The sequence below is a fragment of the Dermochelys coriacea genome, chromosome 1 (genome assembly GCF_009764565.3).
Source record: "Dermochelys coriacea isolate rDerCor1 chromosome 1, rDerCor1.pri.v4, whole genome shotgun sequence".
In the NCBI taxonomy this organism is placed as follows: Eukaryota; Metazoa; Chordata; order Testudines; family Dermochelyidae; genus Dermochelys; species Dermochelys coriacea.
In genome coordinates this window covers 287892274-287916472 of record NC_050068.2, presented here as the reverse complement: position 1 = coordinate 287916472, position 24199 = coordinate 287892274, and the positions used below count along the sequence as shown (strand labels likewise).

General features: G+C 42.1%; 2 protein-coding genes across 3 annotated transcripts; both read left to right on the top strand.

The window, feature by feature from the left end:
* On the top strand, nt 1-9919 carry LYZ (lysozyme). The gene is made up of 4 exons (XM_038412390.2): nt 1-194; nt 4573-4737; nt 6270-6348; nt 7454-9919. Exons 1-4 carry the CDS (start codon nt 59-61, stop codon nt 7518-7520), a joined length of 447 nt encoding a protein of 148 aa, XP_038268318.1. The 5' UTR covers nt 1-58; the 3' UTR covers nt 7521-9919.
* A 6348-nt stretch (nt 9920-16267) lies between these two features.
* On the top strand, nt 16268-24199 carry YEATS4 (YEATS domain containing 4). Of its 2 annotated transcripts, XR_006274644.1 has the most exons (8): nt 16367-16640; nt 17453-17572; nt 19190-19256; nt 19348-19442; nt 20923-21015; nt 21096-21183; nt 21472-21617; nt 23147-23261. XR_006274644.1 is itself a non-coding variant. In XM_038372401.2 (7 exons), exons 1-7 carry the CDS (start codon nt 16590-16592, stop codon nt 23314-23316), a joined length of 684 nt encoding a protein of 227 aa, XP_038228329.1. In that variant the 5' UTR covers nt 16268-16589; the 3' UTR covers nt 23317-24199. The 2 variants fall into 2 exon arrangements, 1 of the variants encoding a protein (XP_038228329.1); XM_038372401.2 differs by lacking the exon at nt 21472-21617 and having other exon boundaries at nt 16268-16640; nt 23147-24199.

The following is a 24199-nucleotide window of genomic DNA, read 5'->3' as shown; positions in this document are numbered from 1 at the left end:
CCCCATTATTAGCAGGCACACATCATCTCTAATCTCCTGGGTTTGCTGCGCTGCCAGCATGAAGGCTTTGCTAATCCTGGGGCTTGTCCTCTTGCCTGTGGCTTCTCATGGGAAGATCTATGAAAGGTGTGAGCTGGCAAGAGCAATGAAAAGGCTTGGGCTGGATGGATACCGGGGCTATAGCCTGGGACACTGTAAGTCTGCTGCCTCGGAAGAGATGTCCAGGTGGTTCAGGGGGCAGAAAGGGAAAGGGGATAAGTTGCCAGGTGCTGGTTTTTGACTAGAAAGTCCAGTCAAAAAGGGGACCGAGCAATGTCCATGCAGATGTACTGACTGGAGACCAAAACTCTGGTTACAGCAACAGATGGGAGGGAGGTGCAGGTGATCAGTACGTGCCAGCCCCTGCTCAGCCAGTATTGCCTCCTATCTATAGATAGGCAGGCAGCAGGCTCCAAGTCCGACTGCAGCTCCTGTCCCAGACCCAGAGCAGAGGGAGCCCAGCTGGTGAGGGAGGGAGGATGAGACAATCCAGCGACAGGGAGTGGGGAGAGCAGTGAGCAATACGGGGAGGGGGAGAGAGGAATGAGTGGGGGTCAGGACTTTGGGGGGAAGAGGCAAGGCAGGGGCTGAGTCTCAGTAGGCTCCATGTGGTGTTCCTCTGACAAGCAAAAGTTTTACATGTAGAACGTTCTTTCTTACTATTCATATTTAATAAGGATTGTCATACTGATCAGAATGGAGTGGAATGAGGATAATCAATGGGACACAAAAAGAAAAGGAGTACTTGTGGCACCTTAGAGACTAACAAATTTATTAGAGCATAAGCTTTCGTGAGCTACAGCTCACTTCATCGGATGCATTTGGTGGAAAAAGCAGAGGAGAGATTTATATACACACACACAGAGAACATGAAACAATGGGTTTATCATACACACTGTAAGGAGAGTGATCACTTAAGATGAGCCATCACCAGCAGCAGGGGGGGGAAGGAGGAAAACCTTTCATGGTGACAAGCAGGTAGGCTAATTCCAGCAGTTAACAAGAATATCAGAGGAACAGTGGGGGGTGGGGTGGGAGGGAGAAATACCATGGGGAAATAGTTTTACTTTGTGTAATGACTCATCCATTCCCAGTCTCTATTCAAGCCTAAGTTAATTGTATCCAGTTTGCAAATTAATTCCAATTCAGCAGTCTCTCGTTGGAGTCTGTTTTTGAAGCTTTTTTGTTGAAGTATAGCCACTCTTAGGTCTGTGATCGAGTGACCAGAGAGATTGAAGTGTTCTCCAACTGGTTTTTGAATGTTATAATTCTTGACGTCTGATTTGTGTCCATTCATTCTTTTACGTAGAGACTGTCCAGTTTGGCCAATGTACATGGCAGAGGGGCATTGCTGGCACATGATGGCATATATCACATTGGTAGATGCACAGGTGAACGAGCCTCTGATGGTGTGGCTGATGTGATTAGGCCCTATGATGGTATCCCCTGAATAGATATGTGGACAGAGTTGGCAACGGGCTTTGTTGCAAGGATAGGTTCCTGGGTTAGTGGTTCTGTTGTGTGGTGTGTGGTTGCTGGTGAGTATTTGCTTCAGATTGGGGGGCTGTCTGTAAGCAAGGACTGGTCTGTCTCCCAAGATCTGAGAGAGCGATGGCTCGTCCTTCAGGATAGGTTGTAGATCCTTGATGATGCGTTGGAGGGGTTTTAGTTGGGGGCTGAAGGTGATGGCTAGTGGCGTTCTGTTGTTTTCTTTGTTGGGCCTGTCCTGTAGTAGGTGACTTCTGGGTACTCTTCTGGCTCTGTCAATCTGTTTCTTCACTTCAGCAGGTGGGTACTGTAGTTGTAGGAATGCATGATAGAGATCTTGTAGGTGTTTGTCTCTGTCTGAGGGGTTGGAGCAAATGCGGTTATATCGTAGCGCTTGGCTGTAGACAATGGATCGAGTGGTATGATCTGGATGAAAGCTAGAGGCATGTAGGTAGGAATAGCGGTCAGTAGGTTTCCGATATAGGGTGGTGTTTATGTGACCATCGCTTATTAGCACCGTAGTGTCCAGGAAGTGGATCTCTTGTGTGGACTGGTCCAGGCTGAGGTTGATGGTGGGATGGAACACTTCAATCTCTCTGGTCACTCGATCACAGACCTAAGAGTGGCTATACTTCAACAAAAAAGCTTCAAAAACAGACTCCAACGAGAGACTGCTGAATTGGAATTAATTTGCAAACTGGATACAATTAACTTAGGCTTGAATAGAGACTGGGAATGGATGAGTCATTACACAAAGTAAAACTATTTCCCCATGGTATTTCTCCCTCCCACCCCACCCCCCACTGTTCCTCTGATATTCTTGTTAACTGCTGGAATTAGCCTACCTGCTTGTCACCATGAAAGGTTTTCCTCCTTCCCCCCCCTGCTGCTGGTGATGGCTCATCTTAAGTGATCACTCTCCTTACAGTGTGTATGATAAACCCATTGTTTCATGTTCTCTGTGTGTGTGTATATAAATCTCTCCTCTGCTTTTTCCACCAAATGCATCCGATGAAGTGAGCTGTAGCTCACGAAAGCTTATGCTCTAATAAATTTGTTAGTCTCTAAGGTGCCACAAGTACTCCTTTTCTTTTTGCGAATACAGACTAACACGGCTGCTACTCTGAAACCAATGGGACACAGTAATACCAGGGTACAAAATATATTGGAAGGACAGAACAGGTCATGCTGGTGGGGGAGTGGCATTATATATGAAAGAAAGCGTAGAGTTAAATGAAATAAAAATCTTAAATGAACCAAACTGTACCATAGAATTTCTATGGATAGTAATTCCAGGCTCTAATAATAAGAATGTAGCAGTAGGGATATATTACCGACCAAATGACTAGAATGGTGATAGTGACTGTGAAATGCTCAGGGAGATTAGAGAGACTATTAAAATAAAAAACTCAATAATAATGTGGGATTTCAACTATTCCCACATTGAATGGGTACATGTTCCTTCAGGACAGGATGCAGAAATAAAGTTTCTTGACACCTTAAATGACTGCTTCTTGGAGCAGCTGGTCCTGGAACCCACAAGGGGAGAGGCAATTCTTGGGTTAGTCCTAAGTGGAGCACAGGATCTGGTCCAAGAGGTGAATATAGCTGCACCGCTTGGTAATAGTGACCATAATGTAATTACATTTATTATCCCTGTGGTGGGGAAAACACCATAGCAGCCCAACATTGTAGCATTTAATTTCAGAAAGGGGGACTACACAAAAATGAGGACACTAGTTAAACAGAAATTAAAGGGTATAGCGCCAAAAATGAAATCTCTGTAAGCTGCATTGAAACTTTTTAAAGATACCATAATAAAGGCTCATTTTAATGTACACCCCAAATTAAAAAACATAGTAAGAGAACCCAAAAAGTGCAAGTGTGGTTAAACAACAAAGTAAAAGAAGCAAAAGGCATCCTTTAAAAAGTGGCAGTTAAATCCTAGTGAGGAAAATAGAAAGGAGCATAAACTCTGACAAATAGAAGTGTAAAAATATAATTAGGAAGGCCAAAAAAGAATGTGAAGAACAGCTAGCCAAAGACTCAAAAAGTAATAACAAAATTTTTTTTAAGTATATCAGAAGCAGGAAGCCTGCTAAACAACCAGTGTGGGTAGTGGACTATCAAGATGCTAAAGGAGCACTCAAGAACGAAATGGCCATTGCGGAGAAACTAAATGAATTCTTTGCATCGGTCTTCACGGCTGAGGATGTCAGGGAGATTCCCAAACCTGAGCCATTCTTTTTAGGTGACAAATCTGAGGAACTGTCCCAGATTGAGGTGTCATTAGAGGAGGTTTTGGAACAAATTGATAAATTAAACATTAATAAGTCACCAGGACCAGATGGTATTCATCCAAGAGTTCTGAAGGAACTCAAATGTGAAATTGCAGAACTGCTAACTGTAGTCTGTAACCTATCATTTAAATCAGCTTCTGTACCAAATGACTGGAGGATAGCTAATGTGATGCCAATTTTTAAAAAGGGCTCCAGAGGTGTTCCTGGCAATTACAAGCTGGTAAGCATGACTTCAGTACCAGGCAAACTGGTTGAAACTATAGTAAAGAACAAAATTGTCAGACACATAGATGAACATAATTTGTTGGGGAAGAGTCAACATGGTTTTTATAAAGGGAAATCATGCCTCACCAATCTACTAGAATTCTTTGAGGGGGTCAGCAAGCATGAGGACAAGGGGGATTCGGTTGGGAATGGGCGACAGGGGATGGATCACATGATGATTATCTGTTCTGTTCATTCTCGCTGGGGCACCTGGCATTGGCCACTGTCGGAAGACAGAATACTGGGCTAAATGGACCTTTGATCTGACCCAGTATGGCCATTCTTATGTTCTTATTAACAGGAAGCAAAACTGCCTGTGTATACTTTGTATTAAATAATCATTTACATCATATACAAATCAGTGATACAGGGGCATTTAGATTCATATTTCTGTAAAATATCAACCTATGAGGAGTTTTTATCACCAGAGAAAATACATCAATCTATGTGTGGTTATTTTTTTTAAACGGAACCTTCACAGGGGTGTGCACAGCAAGATACGAGAGCAACTTTAACACAGGTGCCACGAACTATAACCCCGGTGACCAAAGCACTGACTATGGGATTTTACAAATCAACAGCCACTGGTGGTGCAATGATGGCAAGACTCCAAAAGCCAAGAACGCATGTGGAATCCAGTGTCGTGGTAGGTGCAATATAATATTCCTATACGTAACACTATGAGGGGGCAATTCTGCCCTTTTACACCAGTGTGAGCCTATAGCATTGCAAAAATTATAACTGAAGGTAGGTTTTGTTTCTACTAGCCCTACATTAAAAAAACAACCCCTTATTTTATGGACAGAGGGGCGAGGTTGCAATGTGTGGGGATGCATGTGTGCTATAAAAGGGAGTTTCCAAAGGATTTTTCCAAAGGAATTTTGTTCCTTGTTTTCAAACTTTCTTTTTTAGGTTTCTTCAGTAAAAACAATTCTCTTTTAGAGACACATTTAGTACTTACCAGTTATGTTGATTTCAGGGCACTTAACTTTGTTCTTAAAGGAGGAAATTCACCGCTATGTGGAATGCCAGCACAAATGCCAGTTCCTGATCTTGCTTGGTTTTACAAATACACATTTTAATGTTTGTACTTTAAAGAGACACAATCAACTTGAAATCTAGTCCATTTGAAGAAAGAATTAAAAGTAATTTCAAGTACTGCAATTTCCCTTCACCAACCCCCTTCCAATTTTTGGACTTTTACAATCACTACTTTTTATTTTATTGTATTTTTTTGGACTAGAACCCTCTGTTGCTGTGTCAGACACCCACACAAACAACATAGGGAACTATCTGTCTGACTATACAAAAAACCAGCAAAATAACCTTTCACAAAGGGTAAAACCAACCCTTTTGGAGAGAGTTAGCACAGGACATATGGGCTCACCTAAGACATATTTCACTCAAAGAGCTGCCAGGGCACCCATTAAAGAAGATGGAAAAAATACCAAACAATATTTTTCTTCATTTATTTGAATTTCTAGTGGCTCTTAGGTGCTACTTGTAGTAATATTTGGTTTAAAATGTTCAGACAAGGATATGATATTGAAGCACAAGGTGTGGCATCCCTTTATAGTACAAGAACAAAATTTGCTTTGAAATAAGATCATTATATATAAAATACAGCAAAGAAAGCCAAATGAGAATAGAACTAGAAAGAAACTATAAAGAGAGGAACATAGCAAATTGCCATATGGATCAGACCAGTGGTCCTCTAGTCCAATACAATGTCTTCAATTGCACTGGCCAGTACCACATGCTTCAGAGGAAGGTACAAGACACCTTGCAGTAGCTGGCTGTGGTATAACTAGCACACAGACTTATACAGCATTCTAAAGCTAGGACCAAGTTGTGAAATAATATGATGCTTGCCACCATCACATTGTTCACTCTGCTTGTTTATTATATCCCTTTCCCCCACCCTGAGTCTGTCTTTCCATTCAGATTGTAAACTCTTCAGAACAAGGACATCTGGTATTCTATGCTTGTACAGTGCCAACACCACTGGGCTCCATTCTTGGTTGGACTTTAGATGCTACGTAATCAATTTGATTAGTAAATAATAATAATCAATAAAATCTAATTTCAGTATCAATTTAGGGTGACTGATTCAAAAAAATGAAGAGGAAAATGTTGATTTTTCTTCTCCCTCCTGTTATCACTATTTTTCTTTTTTAGAGTTACTGAAAGGAGACATTAGAGCGAGTGTAAATTGTGCAAAGAGAGTTGTTCGTGATCCCAATGGCATGGGTGCATGGTACGTATAAAACTCTTACAAGAACTAATAACAGTGACATACTTGCATGTATAGTTAGGGGGAGGCTAGTTAAAAGAGAGAGACTACAATCTTCTTTTGGATAAACTAGCTTATATAGAAGCAACAAGAAGGTTGATAATATATTCATGCTTATTTATTAACATATTTGAACTCAGAACTTGTAAACTAAGAGTTCACAGCACAATAAATTTATGGACATTCAAGATTCTCAGTTGTAGATATGATTAAGGTCATCTGGATCTTTAGAGCAGCAGTGGAGATAACAATCAGATCTTCCTCCTCCAAAAACTCCTACCACTTGGACTGAAAACAACTCTATTAGATGTTAAAGGTATAGGGCTTATGACATAGTTTACCGGTTTTGATTCCATCCAGTATAAGGCAGTGTCACTGTGCATGGGAGACTTTCCCATCTGGCTCTAAACAACAATTCAGGTGAAATGGGACCAGCTTCAGCTGCTGTCCTCAGGAGAGACAATTAACCCCTTCCTGCCCAGATTCAGCAGGACACTTGTCCACCACATCAGAAGCACACATACTCTTCTACTTAGAGAAATGTATTTGGTGAGCATCTGCGGTTCCCAGGAATTCAAACACCACTGTGACAAATCCAGAACCACCAAGGAGTTCAAGATTATGTCTATGCTACACACCAGGGCCACTTGATCCTTCATATGACAGAGGGGATAGAACTTAAATCAACTTTCTCCAAAAGCTTAGCTCCCTTTAGCTGGAGTTAAAAGGCAATGCGCAGTAGTTCTCCTTATTGGTGCAAATACAACAATCATCTATGGCAGGAATAGCAGCTGATAAGTGGGCCTTTTGACAATCATTATGGCAATATTTTAGGAAGTGTTTTATTCAGGTAAATGATCCAGGATGCAGGATCCAGCTGGCCCATGCAGAGTAGGCTGGCACTGTGCCAGAATTGGACCAATTGCAAATTACTTGTTATATTATTTTCATTCTCTGCACAAATATTACTATGTACATGCATTTAAAGTGGTTGGCATTTTTGTTGAGAGACTTTTCGCTAATTTAGGAGTTTGCTATAATCAATTAACATGATTTTTAACGCATACAGGGTGGCGTGGAAAAAGTACTGCAAAGGACGAGATGTCTCCCAGTGGATCAGGGGCTGCAAGCTGTAAAGTGTTGGGGTTTATCCCAGCTTGGTTCCCTTGCAAATTAGCAGGGATTCGCATAAAGCAAAATGTTCCCTCCCCTTGCTTCCCTTTTACAATTAATCATGTTCAAAATAAAACAAACTCAAGAGAAAGGTTTAGGGCAACTGTCTTGTGAAATGCAAATATTTTACTCCTTGATGGTAAATCTGTGGATCTTTCCATGTGACCAGCTGCAGTAACCTATTTTGTGTTCTACACAGTGTAAAAGATCTGTTATCAGCTCTATATTATATAGACACATCAAGATAAGTCAAATCTGCTTTTCCTGTGAGATCCTGCTATTTTGTTCTGCTAATTATAGTAATATGTTATCTTGCTTGCAAGCTTACATTCATTACAATCAATAAAATTACTTACTTTGCACATAGTTTTTGTGAGTATTCGTTAATGTAGAAGAGAAACTGAATATGAGACTATGAACTTGGGCCCACTGCAATCAATGGAATTTAGGAGCCTAAATACCTTTGAAGAGCTGGGCCTAGCAGTATGAAATAAAGAGTATGTCAGAAGTGCATCATTAGGGAGACCTAAATATGTTATCTTAACTATCATAGTTTGTAAAAACATGGTGTGGAATTGTAATCTGTTATATATAATTATGTTCCAAACCCTCAAATTTGGGTTTAAAAAATCTTTTTAGGTTCTTACTCAAATACGCTGAGTCACTCATCACAGCATTTACAACAACCTAAGCACTTAAAAACAAAGAAATGAATAGTTAACAACGGTGGACCTCTTACACTGGCCACATGACAAACACACACGCTGGTCCCAGTTTAACAAGGTATGTAAGCACCTGAGTCAGACACGGACGGCAGGGGAAGAGGAGAGGTACTCCCAACACTCCTGCAAACCCCAGCTAGCAAATACTCCCTTGGAGACCGTTGCGAGCTGGCAGAGTTAACTCTCCACTGTGTTGCCAGAATTCTTGTCAGCGTTTTGTGGTGGGATCCCCACTGACCACGTGATGGAACCTCTGCTACTGTTAGGGACCTGGCTGGGACCTGGTGGAGTAGGGTGGCCCAGGTCCCCCATCTCCTGCTGCCAACCCTGCCCCTGGGGCGGCAGCCTCCCCACCTTAGGCCAAGAGACCTACGTTTGTCGGCCCTCTCCCTGAGCCAGGATGTCAGGTGCTAGACTGCTTCCTGCTCTGCCCCGCCCAGAGGACCAGAGCTCCTAGGCTGCTGGCTGCTCCGCCTTGCCCAGAGGGTCAGAGCCCATAGGTTGTTGGTTGCTCGGTGCTGACCAAAAGGCCAGAGCCCCTAGACTGCTGGCTGTGCGCCCTTTGTGAGGGCCTGTGCCCTGGACTATCTGATGCCTGGCCCCTGCCTAGGTGATCAGGACAGTGGAGACTGCTAATCCCCCTTTGAGCCAGTCTTTCCAGAAACGCAGGAGTGAGGGGGCCTTCAGGAGTGATGGGGAGGGACAGCTGCAATCTCCTACATCTCTGGTGAGAGCAACCTCAGCCCCATAGTTTAAATGGGAGGTAAGAGCCTAAATACCTTACGGGATCTGGCCCTAGGACTCCAAAGTCCTTAGGATGATAGAGAGAGAAAAAAATGCAAAAATAGGAAAGTTCTTGAGGCTCCAAAAATGGCTTGAAGGATTTCCTCCTGCGCAATCATCAAGGAAACACCTGTGAGTTATAATGGCATTAGTCACATATATGAATACACACAACTTGGCAAACTTCTGCAGTGCTCCATTGAAATCAAACTGTATACAGATGAATGAGGAAATGAAACAAGGAGTTAGAAATACTAATTTAGGATTTCCGAACAGGGCTTTCTTCATAGTGCTGTTCTCTTCCCTGCCTGTATTTGCACAATTGTTCTGATTAAGATGAAAATCAATACAGTAGGGTTCTGGGGTGGGTTTTGTTTTTAACATCTATCAATGGCATGTGTAGTAAGGTACAAATCTAGGCCTGGAGCTGGCAAGAGCAATGAAAAGGCTTGGGCTGGATGGATACCGGGGCTACAGCTTGGGACACTGCAAGTCTGCTGCCTCGGAGGAGATGTCCAGGTGGTTCAGGGGGAGGAAAGGGAGGCCCTGTCTACACTGGCAAGTTTCTGCACAGTAAAGCAGCTTTCTGTGCTGTAACTCCTGAGGTGTACACACTGCCAAGCCACTTAGTGCTCAGAAGCTGCGCAGTTGTAGCACTCCTAAAAAGCCACCCTGATGAGAAGCGTAGAGCTTTCTGCGTCAGGAGTACAGCGCCGCTGTGCCAGTGTAGATACCATGGTGATTACAGCGCTGCAATTGGCCTCCGGGCAAGGGCGGCCCGTCCATATAGGTGAACTAGGCGGTCGCCTAGGGTGCCAAGTTGAATGGGGCACCAAATTCGAGGAAAAAAATCAAATCTAAAAAAAAATCAAATGAAAAAAATATGAACAACATGAAAAATATACAAATAAAATAATGACAATATCATTATTTCAATTCCCATGCACGTATGGAGGGGATATGAATTATAATTAATTTCTCTACATTTCTGAGAATTTATTTATATGTCAAATCTTTTATTTACTGCAAAAATAAATATTTTAGTGAAAAAAATTTTCAATTTGCAACGTAAGGTTAAGATGACCCAGTCCGCAATTTTGATAAGCAATAACAGCCACATTGAAACACATCTGCCAGCGGAAAGAGCTGCAATGCTAGTGATACTTATCTCGAATATACATCAAGGTAGCATAGCCAGAATTTCATGTTGAGTGGAGATATCGTGAGTTGATGCACGTCAAACAGTCATTTTAACACACATCGCAGGTAGATGGTTAAGAATCAAGTGAATACTGTGGAAAATTGTGTTTCTTGGTAATAAAGTATAACATCTTTCAGCATAATCAATCCAAAATGTGAGTATCCTTAAGCGTTATTAAACCTTAGCATTATTATCGGGCTGTATAATTTTCTTTGTTATAACTGATTCACATGTAATAAATAAGGCCCATAAAAGAAAAGTAACAGCGTTAATGCTTAATAGACGATGAAAGTGATGACGTCACAGTCCAAGCAGGTAACCTTGAGAAAGGGGATTACTTTCCAAACAACGGGTGTCGGGTTAGAACGTCGAAAAAGGTCATTTTGTTTCCATGTAAATGCTGTAATTAACTGTTTTAATAGGTAAGTGAGTGTATGTTACTAATCACTGAACCTTTAAGCAGTAAAAAGACAGGTTGGGATGGCTGCAATGTGGTTTAAATCGCCAACCATGTGGTGTGTTAGTCATCCTTAATGCTATAATGTTTGCAGTCGTGAGCACAGTACATAACAATACTCAAATGCCCCATGGCGCAAAGAGGAAAAAGAAAACCCTCAGGAACTGAGTATCATGAATGAAAGGCTGAGAAGAAAAAGGACCAAGCAAAACAGCAGAGATCCTTCCTAAAATATCTTCTCTTTAATCCAAATAAAGATGGAAGCAGTTCACAGCATCCAGATGAAGGAATTTTACTTGGAGAGGAGGTTAGCACACATCTGCATGGAAGCAGTTTGGAACATCAAGATGAAGTAAACTTACTTCTAGATGAAGGTTTCAGAGTAGCAGCCGTGTTAGTCTGTATTCGCAAAAAGAAAAGGAGTACTTGTGGCACCTTAGAGACTAACAAATTTATTAGAGCATAAGCTTTCGTGAGCTACAGCTCACTTCATCGGATGAAGTGAGCTGTAGCTCACGAAAGCTTATGCGCTCTAATAAATTTGTTAGTCTCTAAGGTGCCACAAGTACTCCTTTTCTTTTTTCTAGATGAAGGCAGCTCACAGCATCAGATTGATATGGAAGTGGAGAAAATTTATTCATCTTCAGAGACACATGCAGAAATTGAAGTAAATGTAGTAGAAAGAAGAAAGGATGAGGAAGTTACAAACAAGTCACAGTATCAGGACCCAGCTTCATGGCCCAGGTGTGATGACAGTGTGCAGCCAATTCTCATGGAACATGGATCCGAACAAGTTCATGAATTTCCCTTCCCTAAGACTGGAAAGAAAAGAAAATTCTCTGCTCAGCATTATAGGAAACTCATTAATGGGGAAGAAATTCATCCAAACTGGTTACAATATTCACTCAAAGGACTCTGTGTTTTGCTTTTGCTGCAAGTTGTTTAGAAATGAAGCAATTGGTACATCACTTACTGAAAATGGTTCGAAGGACTGGAAAAACATTTCTTCAATTCTCTCTTCATATGAAAGAAGTACAGAACATTTGGAATGTTTTCAAAATTGGAAAGAACTTGAATTACGATTGAAAAAAGGAAAAACTATCAATGAAGAAAATTTACATGTGATCAAGGAAAAAGAAGAATATTGGTAACAAATATTAGTGCATCTGATTGCTTTAGTGAGAGTTCTTGGTGGGCAAAATTTAGCATTCGCGGCCGCAGTAAAAATGAAAAATTATACACTCCAGATAATGGAAACTTTTTAAAATTTGTTGAATACCTAGCTTTGTTTGATCCAGTCATGAAGGAGCATCTACGTAAAATAACTGATCATGAAACACAGGTTTATTATTTAGGAAAAATATGCAGAATTAACTGATTCAAATCCTAGCAAATGCCATTAAAAAGAAAATTGTAGAAGCTGCCCATTCTGCAAAATACTTTTCAATAATACTGGACTGTACACCAGATATGTGTCATGTTGAATAAATGATGATGATCATTCATTTTGTGGATGTGGAAAAGTCTGCAGATGAAGATAATATTGAAGTTCTCATAAAGGAACATTTTTTGGGGTTTGTACCACTGAAAGAGACCCCTGGAGCATTTATGACTAAAACTATTCTACAAGAGCTTGAAACAATGTCATTATCTGTTGAAAACTTATGTGGCTAAGGCTATGATAATGGGAGTAATATGAAGGGGAAAGACAATGGTATGCAAAGGAGAACGATCCTGATATTTGTACAAAGCCCGTTGCCAACTCTGTCCACATATCTATTCAGGGGATACCATCATAGGGCCTAATCACATCAGCCACACTATCAGAGGCTCCTTCACCTGCGCATCTACCAATGTGATATATGCCATCATGTGCCAGCAATGCTCCTCTGCCATGTACATTGGCCAAACTGGACAGTCTCTACGTAAAAGAATGAATGGACACAAATCAGACGTCAAGAATTATAACATTCAAAAACCAGTTGGAGAACACTTCAATCTCTCTGGTCACTCGATCACAGACCTAAGAGTGGCTATACTTCAACAAAAAAGCTTCAAAAACAGACTCCAACGAGAGACTGCTGAATTGGAATTAATTTGCAAACTGGATACAATTAACTTAGGCTTGAATAGAGACTGGGAATGGATGAGTCATTAAACAAAGTAAAACTATTTCCCCATGGTATTTCGCCCTCCCACCCCACCCCCCACTGTTCCTCTGATATTCTTGTTAACTGCTGGAATTAGCCTACCTTGCTTGTCACCATGAAAGGTTTTCCTCCTTTCCCCCCCCTGCTGCTGGTGATGGCTTATCTTAAGTGATCACTCTCCTTACAGTGTGTATGATAAACCCATTGTTTCATGTTCTCTGTGTGTGTGTATATAAATCTCTCCTCTGTTTTTTCCACCAAATGCATCCGATGAAGTGAGCTGTAGCTCACGAAAGCTTATGCTCTAATAAATTTGTTAGTCTCTAAGGTGCCACAAGTACTCCTTTTCTTTTTGCGAATACAGACTAACACGGCTGCTACTCTGAAACTTGTTCTACAATGATTCCTAAGTACGTGCTACTGGCCTGGAGTGGTAAAGTGTCCTACCATGGTGGACGGAATAAGGCTGCCCTCCCAAGAAACCTTTTGCAAAGACTTTCGGAGTATATCCAGGAGAGCCACGAATGCCAGGGCAAATTAATCATTAAACATGCTGGCTTTTAAACCTTGTATAGTATTTTAAAAGGTACACTCAGCAGAGGTCCCTTCTCCACCTGGTGGGTCCGGGAGGCAGCCTTGGGTGGGTTCGGGGGGTACTGGTTCCAGGTCCAGGGTGAGAAACAGTTCCTGGCTGTCGGGAAAACCGGTTTCTCCGCTTGTTTGCTGTGAGCTATCTACAACCTCCTCCTCATCGTCTTCCTCGTCCCCAAAACCTGCTTCCATGTTGCCTCCATCTCCATTGAAGGAGTGAAACAACACGGCTGGGGTAGTGGTGGCTGAACCCCCTAAAATGGCATGCAGCTCATCATAGAAGTGGCATGTTTGGGGCTCTGACCCGGAGCGGCCGTTCGCCTCTCTGGTTTTCTGGTATGCTTGCCTCAGCTCCTTAAGTTTCATGCAGCACTGTTTCGGGTCCCTGTTATGGCCTCTGTCCTTCATGCCCTGGGAGATTTTCACAAATGTTTTGGCATTTCGAAAACTGGAACGTAGTTCTGATAGCACGGATTCCTCTCCCCATACAGCGATCAGATCCCATACCTCCCGTTCGGTCTATGCTGGAGTTCTTTTGTGATTCTGGGACTCCATCATGGTCACCTCTGCTGATGAGCTCTGCATGGTCACCTCTGCTGATGAGCTCTGCATCGTCACCCGCAGCTTGCCACGCTGGCCAAACAGGAAATTGAAATTCAAAAGTTCGCGTGCCTTTTCCTGTCTACCTCTCTACATCTGAGTTGAGAGTGCTGTCCAGAGCGGTCACAATGGAGCACTCTGGGATAGCTCCCGGAGGCCAATACCATCTAATTGCATCCACAGTACCCCAAATTCGACCCAGCAAAACTGATTTCAGCGCTAATCCCCTTGTCGGGAGTGCAGTAAGGAAATCGATTTTAAGAGCCCTTTAAGTCAAAAAAAAGGGCTTCGTCATGTGGACGGGTGCAGGGTTAAAACGATTTAACGCTGCTAAATTCAACCTCAATGCCTAGTGTAAACCAGGGCTTACTTATTAAAAGGCTTTTGCTACACTCTGACTCTGTGCTTGCGAGAGGGGAAGTATTGCCTCTTAGAGGCGCCCAGCGGGGGTGGTATATATTTGTCCCAGGTCACTGGGTGGGGGCTCGAGCCGGTTTTGCATTGTATTATTGGAATGGAACCCCTAGATACTGAACCCAGCCCTTGTTGCTGCGCACTCTGACGGGCAGAAGGGTTACATTCAAAAGAACCTGTTTCCTGATATTTGATTTCTTCTGCATTTGAAGATACAGGGCTTTGTACATTTTTTGTAAATAAACTGCCTCAGAGAAATACCTATCTCCAATTTTTGCCCAACTGGAACACTAACAGGGCCCAAGACTTTGACTAGCTGCTTGGGTCAAAAGGGGCAACAATATGTACAGATGATTGTCAATGATCGCCCTATACTTGCACATATGTACATTTTAAACTGTTACAATATGAAAAAAGGGGTGGCATACGATGACTATTTTTCCTACAAAATTTGGCCAATTTTCATGAAAATTTAAACAAAATACAGACATACTAATTTCAAGCATTTCCTATTATGCTGTGAACGTTTCACAAACTGCTACTATACAGCCATCTCCATTATAGAAACTATAAGTGAAAGCCTGGCCCTATTGAAGTCAATAGGAGTTTGCTATTGATGTCAGTGGAACTGGGATTTCATTCTTTGGAATTAATTCAGGCCTGCCAGTGTAAGCTGGGCACAGGATCCCTCATGTGAGAAAATCCTGGGTTAGAGTTGCAGCTACACAATGCATATGCAACTTGAAACATAGTGACAAGCCCTGGCCATGCAGAATTGAAAAATACATTATCCCCTTTCCACCATAAATGTCATACTGTATCTACTCCAGCCCGTTTGATCCTAAGGAGAGTTACGGGATGTCTACAGAGCATTTAAACACTGTTAGTGGTTTGTGTCAGGTAACTTGAATTTGTAGAACTCAGGCTGTGAGGCTGTAAAATTGCAGTGTCGAAGTTCAGACATGGGTTCCAGCCAAAGCCCAAATGTCTCCACTGCAATTTTATAGCTCCGCATCCCGAATTCCATGAGTCTGAGTTAGCTGACATGGTCCAGCCATGCAGACATACCCTTAGATTTTATGCAGAAGCAGGAGAGAGGGGCTCCTTGCCCACTTTATGTTCTGGACATGCACAGCTGCCATGGGAAAAGGGAGCTTTGCTGGTTGCAAAGTTGGTAAGGCATTTGATATGCTCAGTGTCATCCACAGCATCATCCCCCAAAATCTAGGTGGCGCAAATGTATGGCCTTCACAGCTGAACAGTTAGTAAAGTGGGGTTAGATCGGCACCAGGTGCTGTCACAACACAAATAATAACAAATAAAGCTTCAGCAATTCCGAATTGCGGAGAAAGAGATTTGCTTAAAGATAATTATTGAAATTATAGATGTACAAATCAAAACAAGTTCGAATCTGTTTGGCTGGATTATTTCTCAGGTAGTAATGTATAAATGACACGTTTCATTCACATTTAATAGGGTGATTATTGTAATAGTGTGGGGAGAATCGACCAGTATTGTTTAGTTCCTTAAAGAAAGCAACAGATGAAACATTGCCACATTTTGCTAAGTACATTTCACCTAACTATGATGTAAGGCCGGCGTGTTAAACAGACTTGCCTGCAAATCAACAAGACAAACATGTAGCAATCACACTGTTTCCACAGCTCTGTGGTTAGCTGCATCGGTGGCCACCCCTCTGCAGCCCCCCGTGTATGCCCCCGCCCCAGCTTTCGCCCCCAGCCCATCTGCCTTCTGCCCGCCCCCGCTCCGCCCCTTTCTCCTCTTCCCCAGTGGGTGGGGCAAGGTGACATCACGGACCCGGTGACACGCCACTCGCGTTGCCGTGGCTCCTTGCCCCAGGGAGGCGGGGTGAACTCGCGCTGCCCGCGAGCTGCCTCCCTGGTGACGTAGAAGCGTCGGCGTCACCCGGCAGGGGCCGGGGCCGGGGTCGGGCGGGCAACCCACCCCCACCCCCACCCCCACCCGATCTGGCGGCGGGGCAGGAAGGCGCGAGCCGTGGCCGGAGCTGCGCGCGGGCCTGGCCTCGCTGCCGCGGAGCAGGGGGCTGAGCGCGAGCGGCCGGCGCGGCCCCGGGCGGTTCCCCGCGCTGCAATATGTTCAAGAGAATGGCAGAGTTCGGGCCTGACTCCGGGGGACGAGTGAAGGTGCCGGCCGGGGGCGGGGCGGCTTCCTTTCTCCGCCGGGGGCGGGAGGGCGCCCGTCCCCCCTCCCCCGTCCAGCGGGCGCGCTCGGGGCTCCGCGCGGGGTGGGGCTGTGTGGCTCCGCTCCGCCCGCAGGGCAGCGCTCAGCGCCCGCCGCCGGGTGCAAGCGGCCGCGGGGGGGGGGGGCCCGGCGCGTTCACCGCTTGGCAGCCCCCCCAAGGGCCCGGGCCGCAGCAGCAGCGCCGGCGAAGCCCGCGTCCCCGCCACAGCCGGCCAGGGTGAGCAGCAGCCGTGCCGCCGGGGCCGGAGGGAGCCCCGCTCGCAGCACGCGGCGGAAGAGACCGGCCTTAACCCGCGGGCGGGGCACTGACGTTTCCTGTCTGTACCACGGAGCGGGTCCCGCCGTGCCTGCTCTGCGGGGCTGGGCGGCTTGAGCTGGGGGGAGACTCGGTCTCCCAGCGTCAGCTGGCTCTTGGCCTCTGCTGAGTGGCAAAGAGATTGGCACTGCAGACGCTTCCTAACTGCTGTGCTGGCGGAGGAGAACGCATTTTTCACCCCTTCTTTTTTTTCCCCCTTAGCACTGGCAGCCTCCACGCTGGAAGGTTCTTTATGCTGCTCAGAAACGTTCATTTCTCTGTCAGATGGAGTCTCTCCCCTCTCATACTGATCAAATACGCATTTTAAACAAAACAGATACCAGTGGCAGATAGCTGCTATTTTTACTTCAACTTAAGCTGTTGTATATCATATGGCTTCTCAACATGATTAGTTTCAGTTGTCATTTATGAGCTGCTGATCATTTTTCTTTTTTAAAGGGTGTTACTATTGTGAAACCTATAGTTTATGGAAATGTTGCACGTTATTTTGGAAAGAAGAGGGAGGAAGATGGACACACACATCAGTGGACAGTTTATGTAAAGCCTTACAGAAATGAGGTAGGCAAAAAGTTGATTATTGACCAAAAGATGAACTAGAAATGTTTACCGTAAATTGTCATGTGTCTAGATATAGGCCTTAATTCTGCAAACACTTAGGGCATGGCTACACTTGCCGATGTAGAACGCTTTGAGTTAAACCAGCCTTTGTAGAGCGCAGTAGGGAAAGCGCTGCAGTCTGTCCACGCTGACAGCTACAAGCGCATTGGTGTGGCCACATTAGCAGCTCTTGCAATGGCCACAGAGAGCAGTTCATTGTGGTAGCTGTCCCAGCATGCAAGTGGCTGCCACATGCTTTTCAAATGAGGGGGAGAAGGTGGAGTGTGACAGGGAGTGTGTTATGTGTATGGGGGGGGGAGAGAGCGGGTTTATGAAGGGACTGAGAGCATGTCAGTATGCTGTCTTGTAAGTTCAGACAGCAGCAGCCCCCACCGCCTCTCTCTCTCTCACACACACAGCATTCCACACTAATGGTTGCTTTGTCTCAGAGCAGATAAGCAGCCAGCTGTCAGAAACGGCTCTTTCAAAGGGCGTAGCCACATTCCTGCAGCGATTCCAAAACAATGAGAGAGTGACCACTTGACTTAAGGGGATTAAGAGACGTTTCCAGAGGCTGATCAGAGTGCAGTAATGCGACACCTTGTTCACACTATGACAGGTTTCAGAGTAGCAGCCATGTTAGTCTGTATTCGCAAGAAGAAAAGGAGTACTTGTGGCACCTTAGAGACTAACAAATTTATTAGAGCGCATAAGCTTTCGTGAGCTACAGCTCACTTCATCGGATGCATCTAATGCATCCGATGAAGTGAGCTGTAGCTCACGAAAGCTTATGCTCTAATAAATTTGTTAGTCTCTAAGGTGCCACAAGTACTCCTTTTCTTCTTGTTCACACTGACAACCGGGCATTTCAGCCGAGGCACAACAAGTGTTAATATTTTTGCCGAGGTGGAGTACTAGGAGCACTCTAGCCGTGGAGTTAGAGCACTCTACGTGCCTTGCCAGTGTGGACGGGTAGTGCTTTAATGTGCTCTAACTCGCAAGCGTAGCCAAGCCCTTACATTCATATTTAACTTTAAGCATGTTAGTGGTCCCATGGACTGCAAAGTTAAGCACATGCATAATTGCAAAATTGAGACCTTACCTGTTAAAACATAGCAAATGTTGTAATGACAATGTCACTTGAGAAGTGCCAGAAAGGTCCTTAGCGTTGTGTTGGGGTCCGAAGGAAATACAGGCACAGTTAGAATAGCTTCTTCATCTCCAGTATAACACATTAGAAGAATTAATTATATGTACAGATATAGAACTGGCATTAGGGAAAAGATGTGCAGATAAGTGTTTGGCAAAAAGTGAGTTATATAGACTGGCAGTTAAAAATAATCTGTATTTCTGCAAGGATCATATAGAAAATAAATTACATTGATGTCATCAGAGAGAAATGTAGCAAGAGATTATGTGGATTTTTTTAATCCCGGAGTATAGCCTGGTTTTGGCAGATAGTTAAAGTTTGCCACATTAGTAAACATAATAGATATGTGGAGGGGAAGAAACAATGAGAGAAACTGTTCAGTGTGCTTTAATATCTGGAAATAATTGGCTACAGTGTTTACATTTTAGGATATGTCTGCTTATGTGAAGAAAATTCAATTTAAACTACATGAAAGCTATGGTAATCCTTTAAGAGGTAAGTTTGTTTTTTTTATGGTTTGTACATAGGTCTCACATAATAAGACTATAAGTCATCTGTATTCCTGCCACTATTTTTTCCACTGCAGTTGTTACCAAACCACCATATGAAATCACTGAAACAGGTTGGGGTGAATTTGAAATCATCATCAAGATATTTTTTATTGATCCCAATGAAAGACCTGTAAGTACATTTTTTGGCTTTTAATAAACCTTTATTTATGTGGAGTGTATTGTGCATTTATAAAACTTTGACATGGGATGCAGTTGACCAGAAAAAGTTATAGTACTAAGTCTCAGCATGTTTAATGTCTTCATTACTATATGCCTCTCCTTCACTTTTGGATGCATCTTCAAGATAATGTGTGCTATTACTCAGCTTTTGGAGTCATTTTTTATTATGCATTGAATCCCAGTGCGTAGCTGGCTTTCACACTTTTAAACTAAGTTTAGATAGAGAAAGCATGTGTCAAGTAGCACTGTGGTGCCCGAAGGTGGGAAGGGAATGCCTACTTGTTGAAAATAGAGCTTGTAAATTACCATGATCACAAGAGCTTAGTCCTTTCTCCTTGTCCAAAACTCTCAAAAAGCTCTTCATGCTCTCCTTGACCTGATTAACACTAAGGAGGAATCTGATAGATTACACACTTTTTGAATGGTGTTGAAGGAAGGAAAAGAACTGTAAGGTGTTCCAAAGAGGATCAAAATAGATAAAATAGCCTGGATTGTCTCTTTTCCCTCCCTGCTCTCCATTATGTACAATTCTTCCAACTGGAAGCAGGGATCGGCCATCTCTGTGGCACTTAACAGTTTTGCTTAAGGGAAGGAGTGGAAAGGGCAGAGTTGTTGGGATTTGTTGACTGGAGCCAGAGCCATGGTGAATCATGTTGCCTCCACATGGATGGCCCTGACCTCCCATGAATAACCAGGGGTTTGTAGGTAGGCTCACAGACTATTCCATTACCTATCACCTCCCACAGAATAATAGAAAAGGAACTCTTGGAGAATATATCGAGGGGTGATTATACATTTAGATTAATATTGAGAAGCACTTCCTAACTGTGTGTGTTAGGCATCCATAGGGTCCCACATGAACCAAGTGATCTTTTCTGTGCTCAGAGCTTGTCTACATGGTGAGCTGGTGCACAGAAACCTAGCATGTGAATCTATAGCCAGCTACATCGTGCTTGCAAAGTTCTGTAGCGTGCTTTGACTTACTGCTGTTAGTGCTGTAGCTGTGTCCACATGGGATATTGTTGTGTGGCTAGCTAGTGTTCTGCAGATGCACTTTCTGGCTTGTTGTGCACCAACTTATTGACTGTTTTAAAAAATGTAATTATTATAATAGCATTTATAGATCAATCTTAGTTTATCTTATTTTCTCTTTTACTTTCCCTAGACCCTTTCCAAATCCAGCCAAACATTTGGCTTCAGGATGCTTAAGTTGTTTAACAATTAATATTAAATTCAGTTTATTCTGTTGAAGTTTAAACAGTATCAGAAGATCGGTTTAGTTCTTGAATTCTTACAGGATTTTAAAAATCCTATATGATTGCACAGCAAAAAGAGTAATGAATGTTTTAATTCCATTCTGGTATATCACTTATTTTTTCTTAAAGTGGTTGTATTACATTTATTCAGGTCTATCTGTTTTCCTTGCACAGGTAACTTTGTATCATTTGCTGAAGCTGTTTCAGTCTGACACCAATGCAATACTGGGAAAGAAAACTGTAGTATCCGAGTTTTATGATGAGATGGTAAGAAAAGAGAACATATTAAAGGTTTTGTTTTTAAATAGTGAGATTGATAACAGATGTGTATTTTTCTCCTCTATTAGATATTTCAAGATCCTACTGCTATGATGCAGCAGCTTTTGACAACATCTCGTCAGCTAACGCTAGGAGCTTATAAGCATGAAACAGAGTGTAAGTGCCAACTGATAATTCTAATGTCACACATGAATTTTAGAAGTTAAGATTAACCATTAATGTTTTTTAATTCTTTGTCTGCTGCTGTAAAGTGAAATTTGTACATGGAAAGAGCTCTGTATGTTTTTGAAAAACATCTCTACAGACATATCTATTAATGTTCAAAAGTATTATACTAATTTTAAGATCTAAAGATTTCAGATTTGTACATTTTTCACAATTGTTTACTTGTGAATAATTCTATATGAAGGCTGATAGAAATATTTATCCTTCATGTAATTCCAGTGAAGTCAGAGAGTAACACAAGGAATGAAAAAACTCCGAGGGGTCCTTGTGCTATAAGGACTCCTTGTTGTTTTTGCTGATACAGACTAACACAGCTACCACTGTGAAACCTCTCACAAGGAATGAAGTTGCCCAATAGATTTGAGGTGTGAACTTCCCCCGTTCATCTAAATAGGATATTAACTGAACTCAGAGATTGAACTTGAAATATTAACATTAAATACTGCAATTCTAACACCTTTACCTGAAGCCAGCAGCTATTCTGGGATAGAGTGAATAGTTACCATTACTTGTTTTCTAAATGAAGTTCTCAAACTTTCATGCTGTAGACCATTTCTTAAGATAACAGACTTTTATAGAGTCACCTCTCTAGCCAACCTCTTTCCTAATTCTTTGTTTCCTTTGCAACTATAATGCTTTCTTTAAGTATTGAGGGCATTAAGGAGATAAAATGAAAATAAACTTTATTAATATTGACTGGTGTGGCTGTTTGACTTATCCCCTCCTTCAAATTTTGAATCAGCTTTCTGATTTCCTATACCCAGAGTATAGATTTAATATATATTCATTCCAGATCTCACATTGCAGTCTACAACTCTACTGCTCTAATCTCTCCAGGCCACTTACACTTTGGTTCTGTCCTCCTGTCTGTATGTTACCCCTCTCATTTAAGTATTGTCAGTAAATTATATTACTTCTGAGATACCTAAAACTGAGGACTAAGGGAGTGCATATAGCTTTGAAAGCCAGAAAATGCTGGATTCTAATCTCAGCGTTGCCGCTGTAGTGCTGTGTCGACTTTGGTAAATCACTTGACTTTCCTGCCATAGTGTTATCATCTGTGCGGTGGAAGTAATGTCTTTACCAGTTTCCTCATTTGTAAAATACTTACCTCACAAAAGTACTGAGGATTATTTTTTGTATTTGTAGTTTGTTACTTTGTTAATTGGACAGTAGAAAATGTTTTATGACTTAACTTTTGACCATGTCAAATTTTTACATTTTAACTAAAAAAAAAAAAAAAAAAATGGCTACATGTTTCTACTAGGCATGGATAGAAGTGATTTATTGCTCTACAGCCAAAGTATTAGAGGTGTCTCCTTATTTGCATTTCTCATAAATATGCTTGTAGAAGCAGATATAGAGTAGGACCTTCCTGGAGCATGGGCTGTTTAATTTAATATCTCACAAATGGGAGGGGTGATGTTTTTGCGATGCAGTGGAGTGCCAGTGTTCTATTCAGATTTCTGTTGCCCTGCCAGACCAAAAAGGGAGACATGGGGAAAGTAACATTCTCACAATGTTTTTGTGCATAAGCTAAAAAGCTGGAATTTACAGTATTTCAATACTGCAATTTCTGTAGGATACTTGGAAAGACAGATTCTGTGCCACTGTATCTCTGAGACATGTAGTATAACTATTGTGGTAAGGCATTGAGGCAAGGTGCTTTTTTTGCACCTGGTAGGGAATAGGAGCCCAACTTCCAGCCATGCAAACTTAAAAATGGGATCTGAAGGTCCTTCTGGATTCTTTTAGGGCCCATGCATTACCAGTAGTGAAGATTCTGTGAAACAGATTCTGCCCTCCGTTACCTTTTTTGAATTTTTGAATATTATATTGAGTAATTGAAGTTTTGCAGTGCACTAAAATTTTTTTTTCTTTGTCACTATCCCAGTTGCAGATCTTGAAGTTAAAACCAGGGAAAAGCTGGAAGCTGCCAAAAAAAAAACCAGTTTTGAAATTGCTGAGCTTAAAGAGAGATTAAAAGCAAGTCGTGAAACTATCAACTGTTTAAAGAGTGAAATCAGGAAACTTGAAGAAGATGACCAGTCTAAAGATATCTAACAAATATCAATTTGATAGAAACTTCCCTGTAAATAAAGGGACTTGGCTCATAGAACAATGTTAACATATTCCATCAAATTCATAGAGGGGACTATGTACAGTTTCATCCTTGAATTTCATTTCAAAAGATTGTTGTACATGAGGCCTGCTTTATAGATGAAAAATGTCCAGTGTTTAAGCTATAGAGTATGTGCAATTTTTATTTTTCTATCATTTTAAAGAATGTAATTCTTTGAGATCAGACTTTTTTAAAATTGCATTGAGTGCAGCATGGTAACTTTGAAATAAATCTCAGGTTACTATGATTTACAAAATGTAATCAGTTTTCATACTCCATTTCCTCTTTCTAAAATATTGGAGACAAATCTTTAAAACTGAACATTAAAATAGTAGTATCTTTTTTTCACTGTTGGGAATCTGAAACTCCTCTGCTTAGTTGTTGGCTTCACATCCAGTGTGATGCGTAACTTTGAAGGGAGAGGTTAAAATCTTTGGTATGCAGGTAGATTAAGCCGTCAGTTTAAAATTACATCTGCACTTCTGTTTTCTGATATTGGTATGAGGAAAAAGTGAGCTGGTAGAGATTCAGGAAGATGAGATTCTTTAAACTAGCAGTTCTACTTTACAAATGGTAGAGACAAACTATAAAAATGTGGATCGGACTTATATAAATGCAGCAACCACATTACTTATATTCCAAGATGCAAGTTTACCTGTCATGTTTTGCAACTTTTTGTTGGCCTAATACATTATTATTATACTGTAGTATTTGTTACCAACTCCAGTAACTCTAGCATACATCCTTACCGAAAAAGCAGTACATATTCCCCTTTTTCAGCTCTGACTTTATTCACAGGAATAGAATGTGACCTTGGAATGAAAA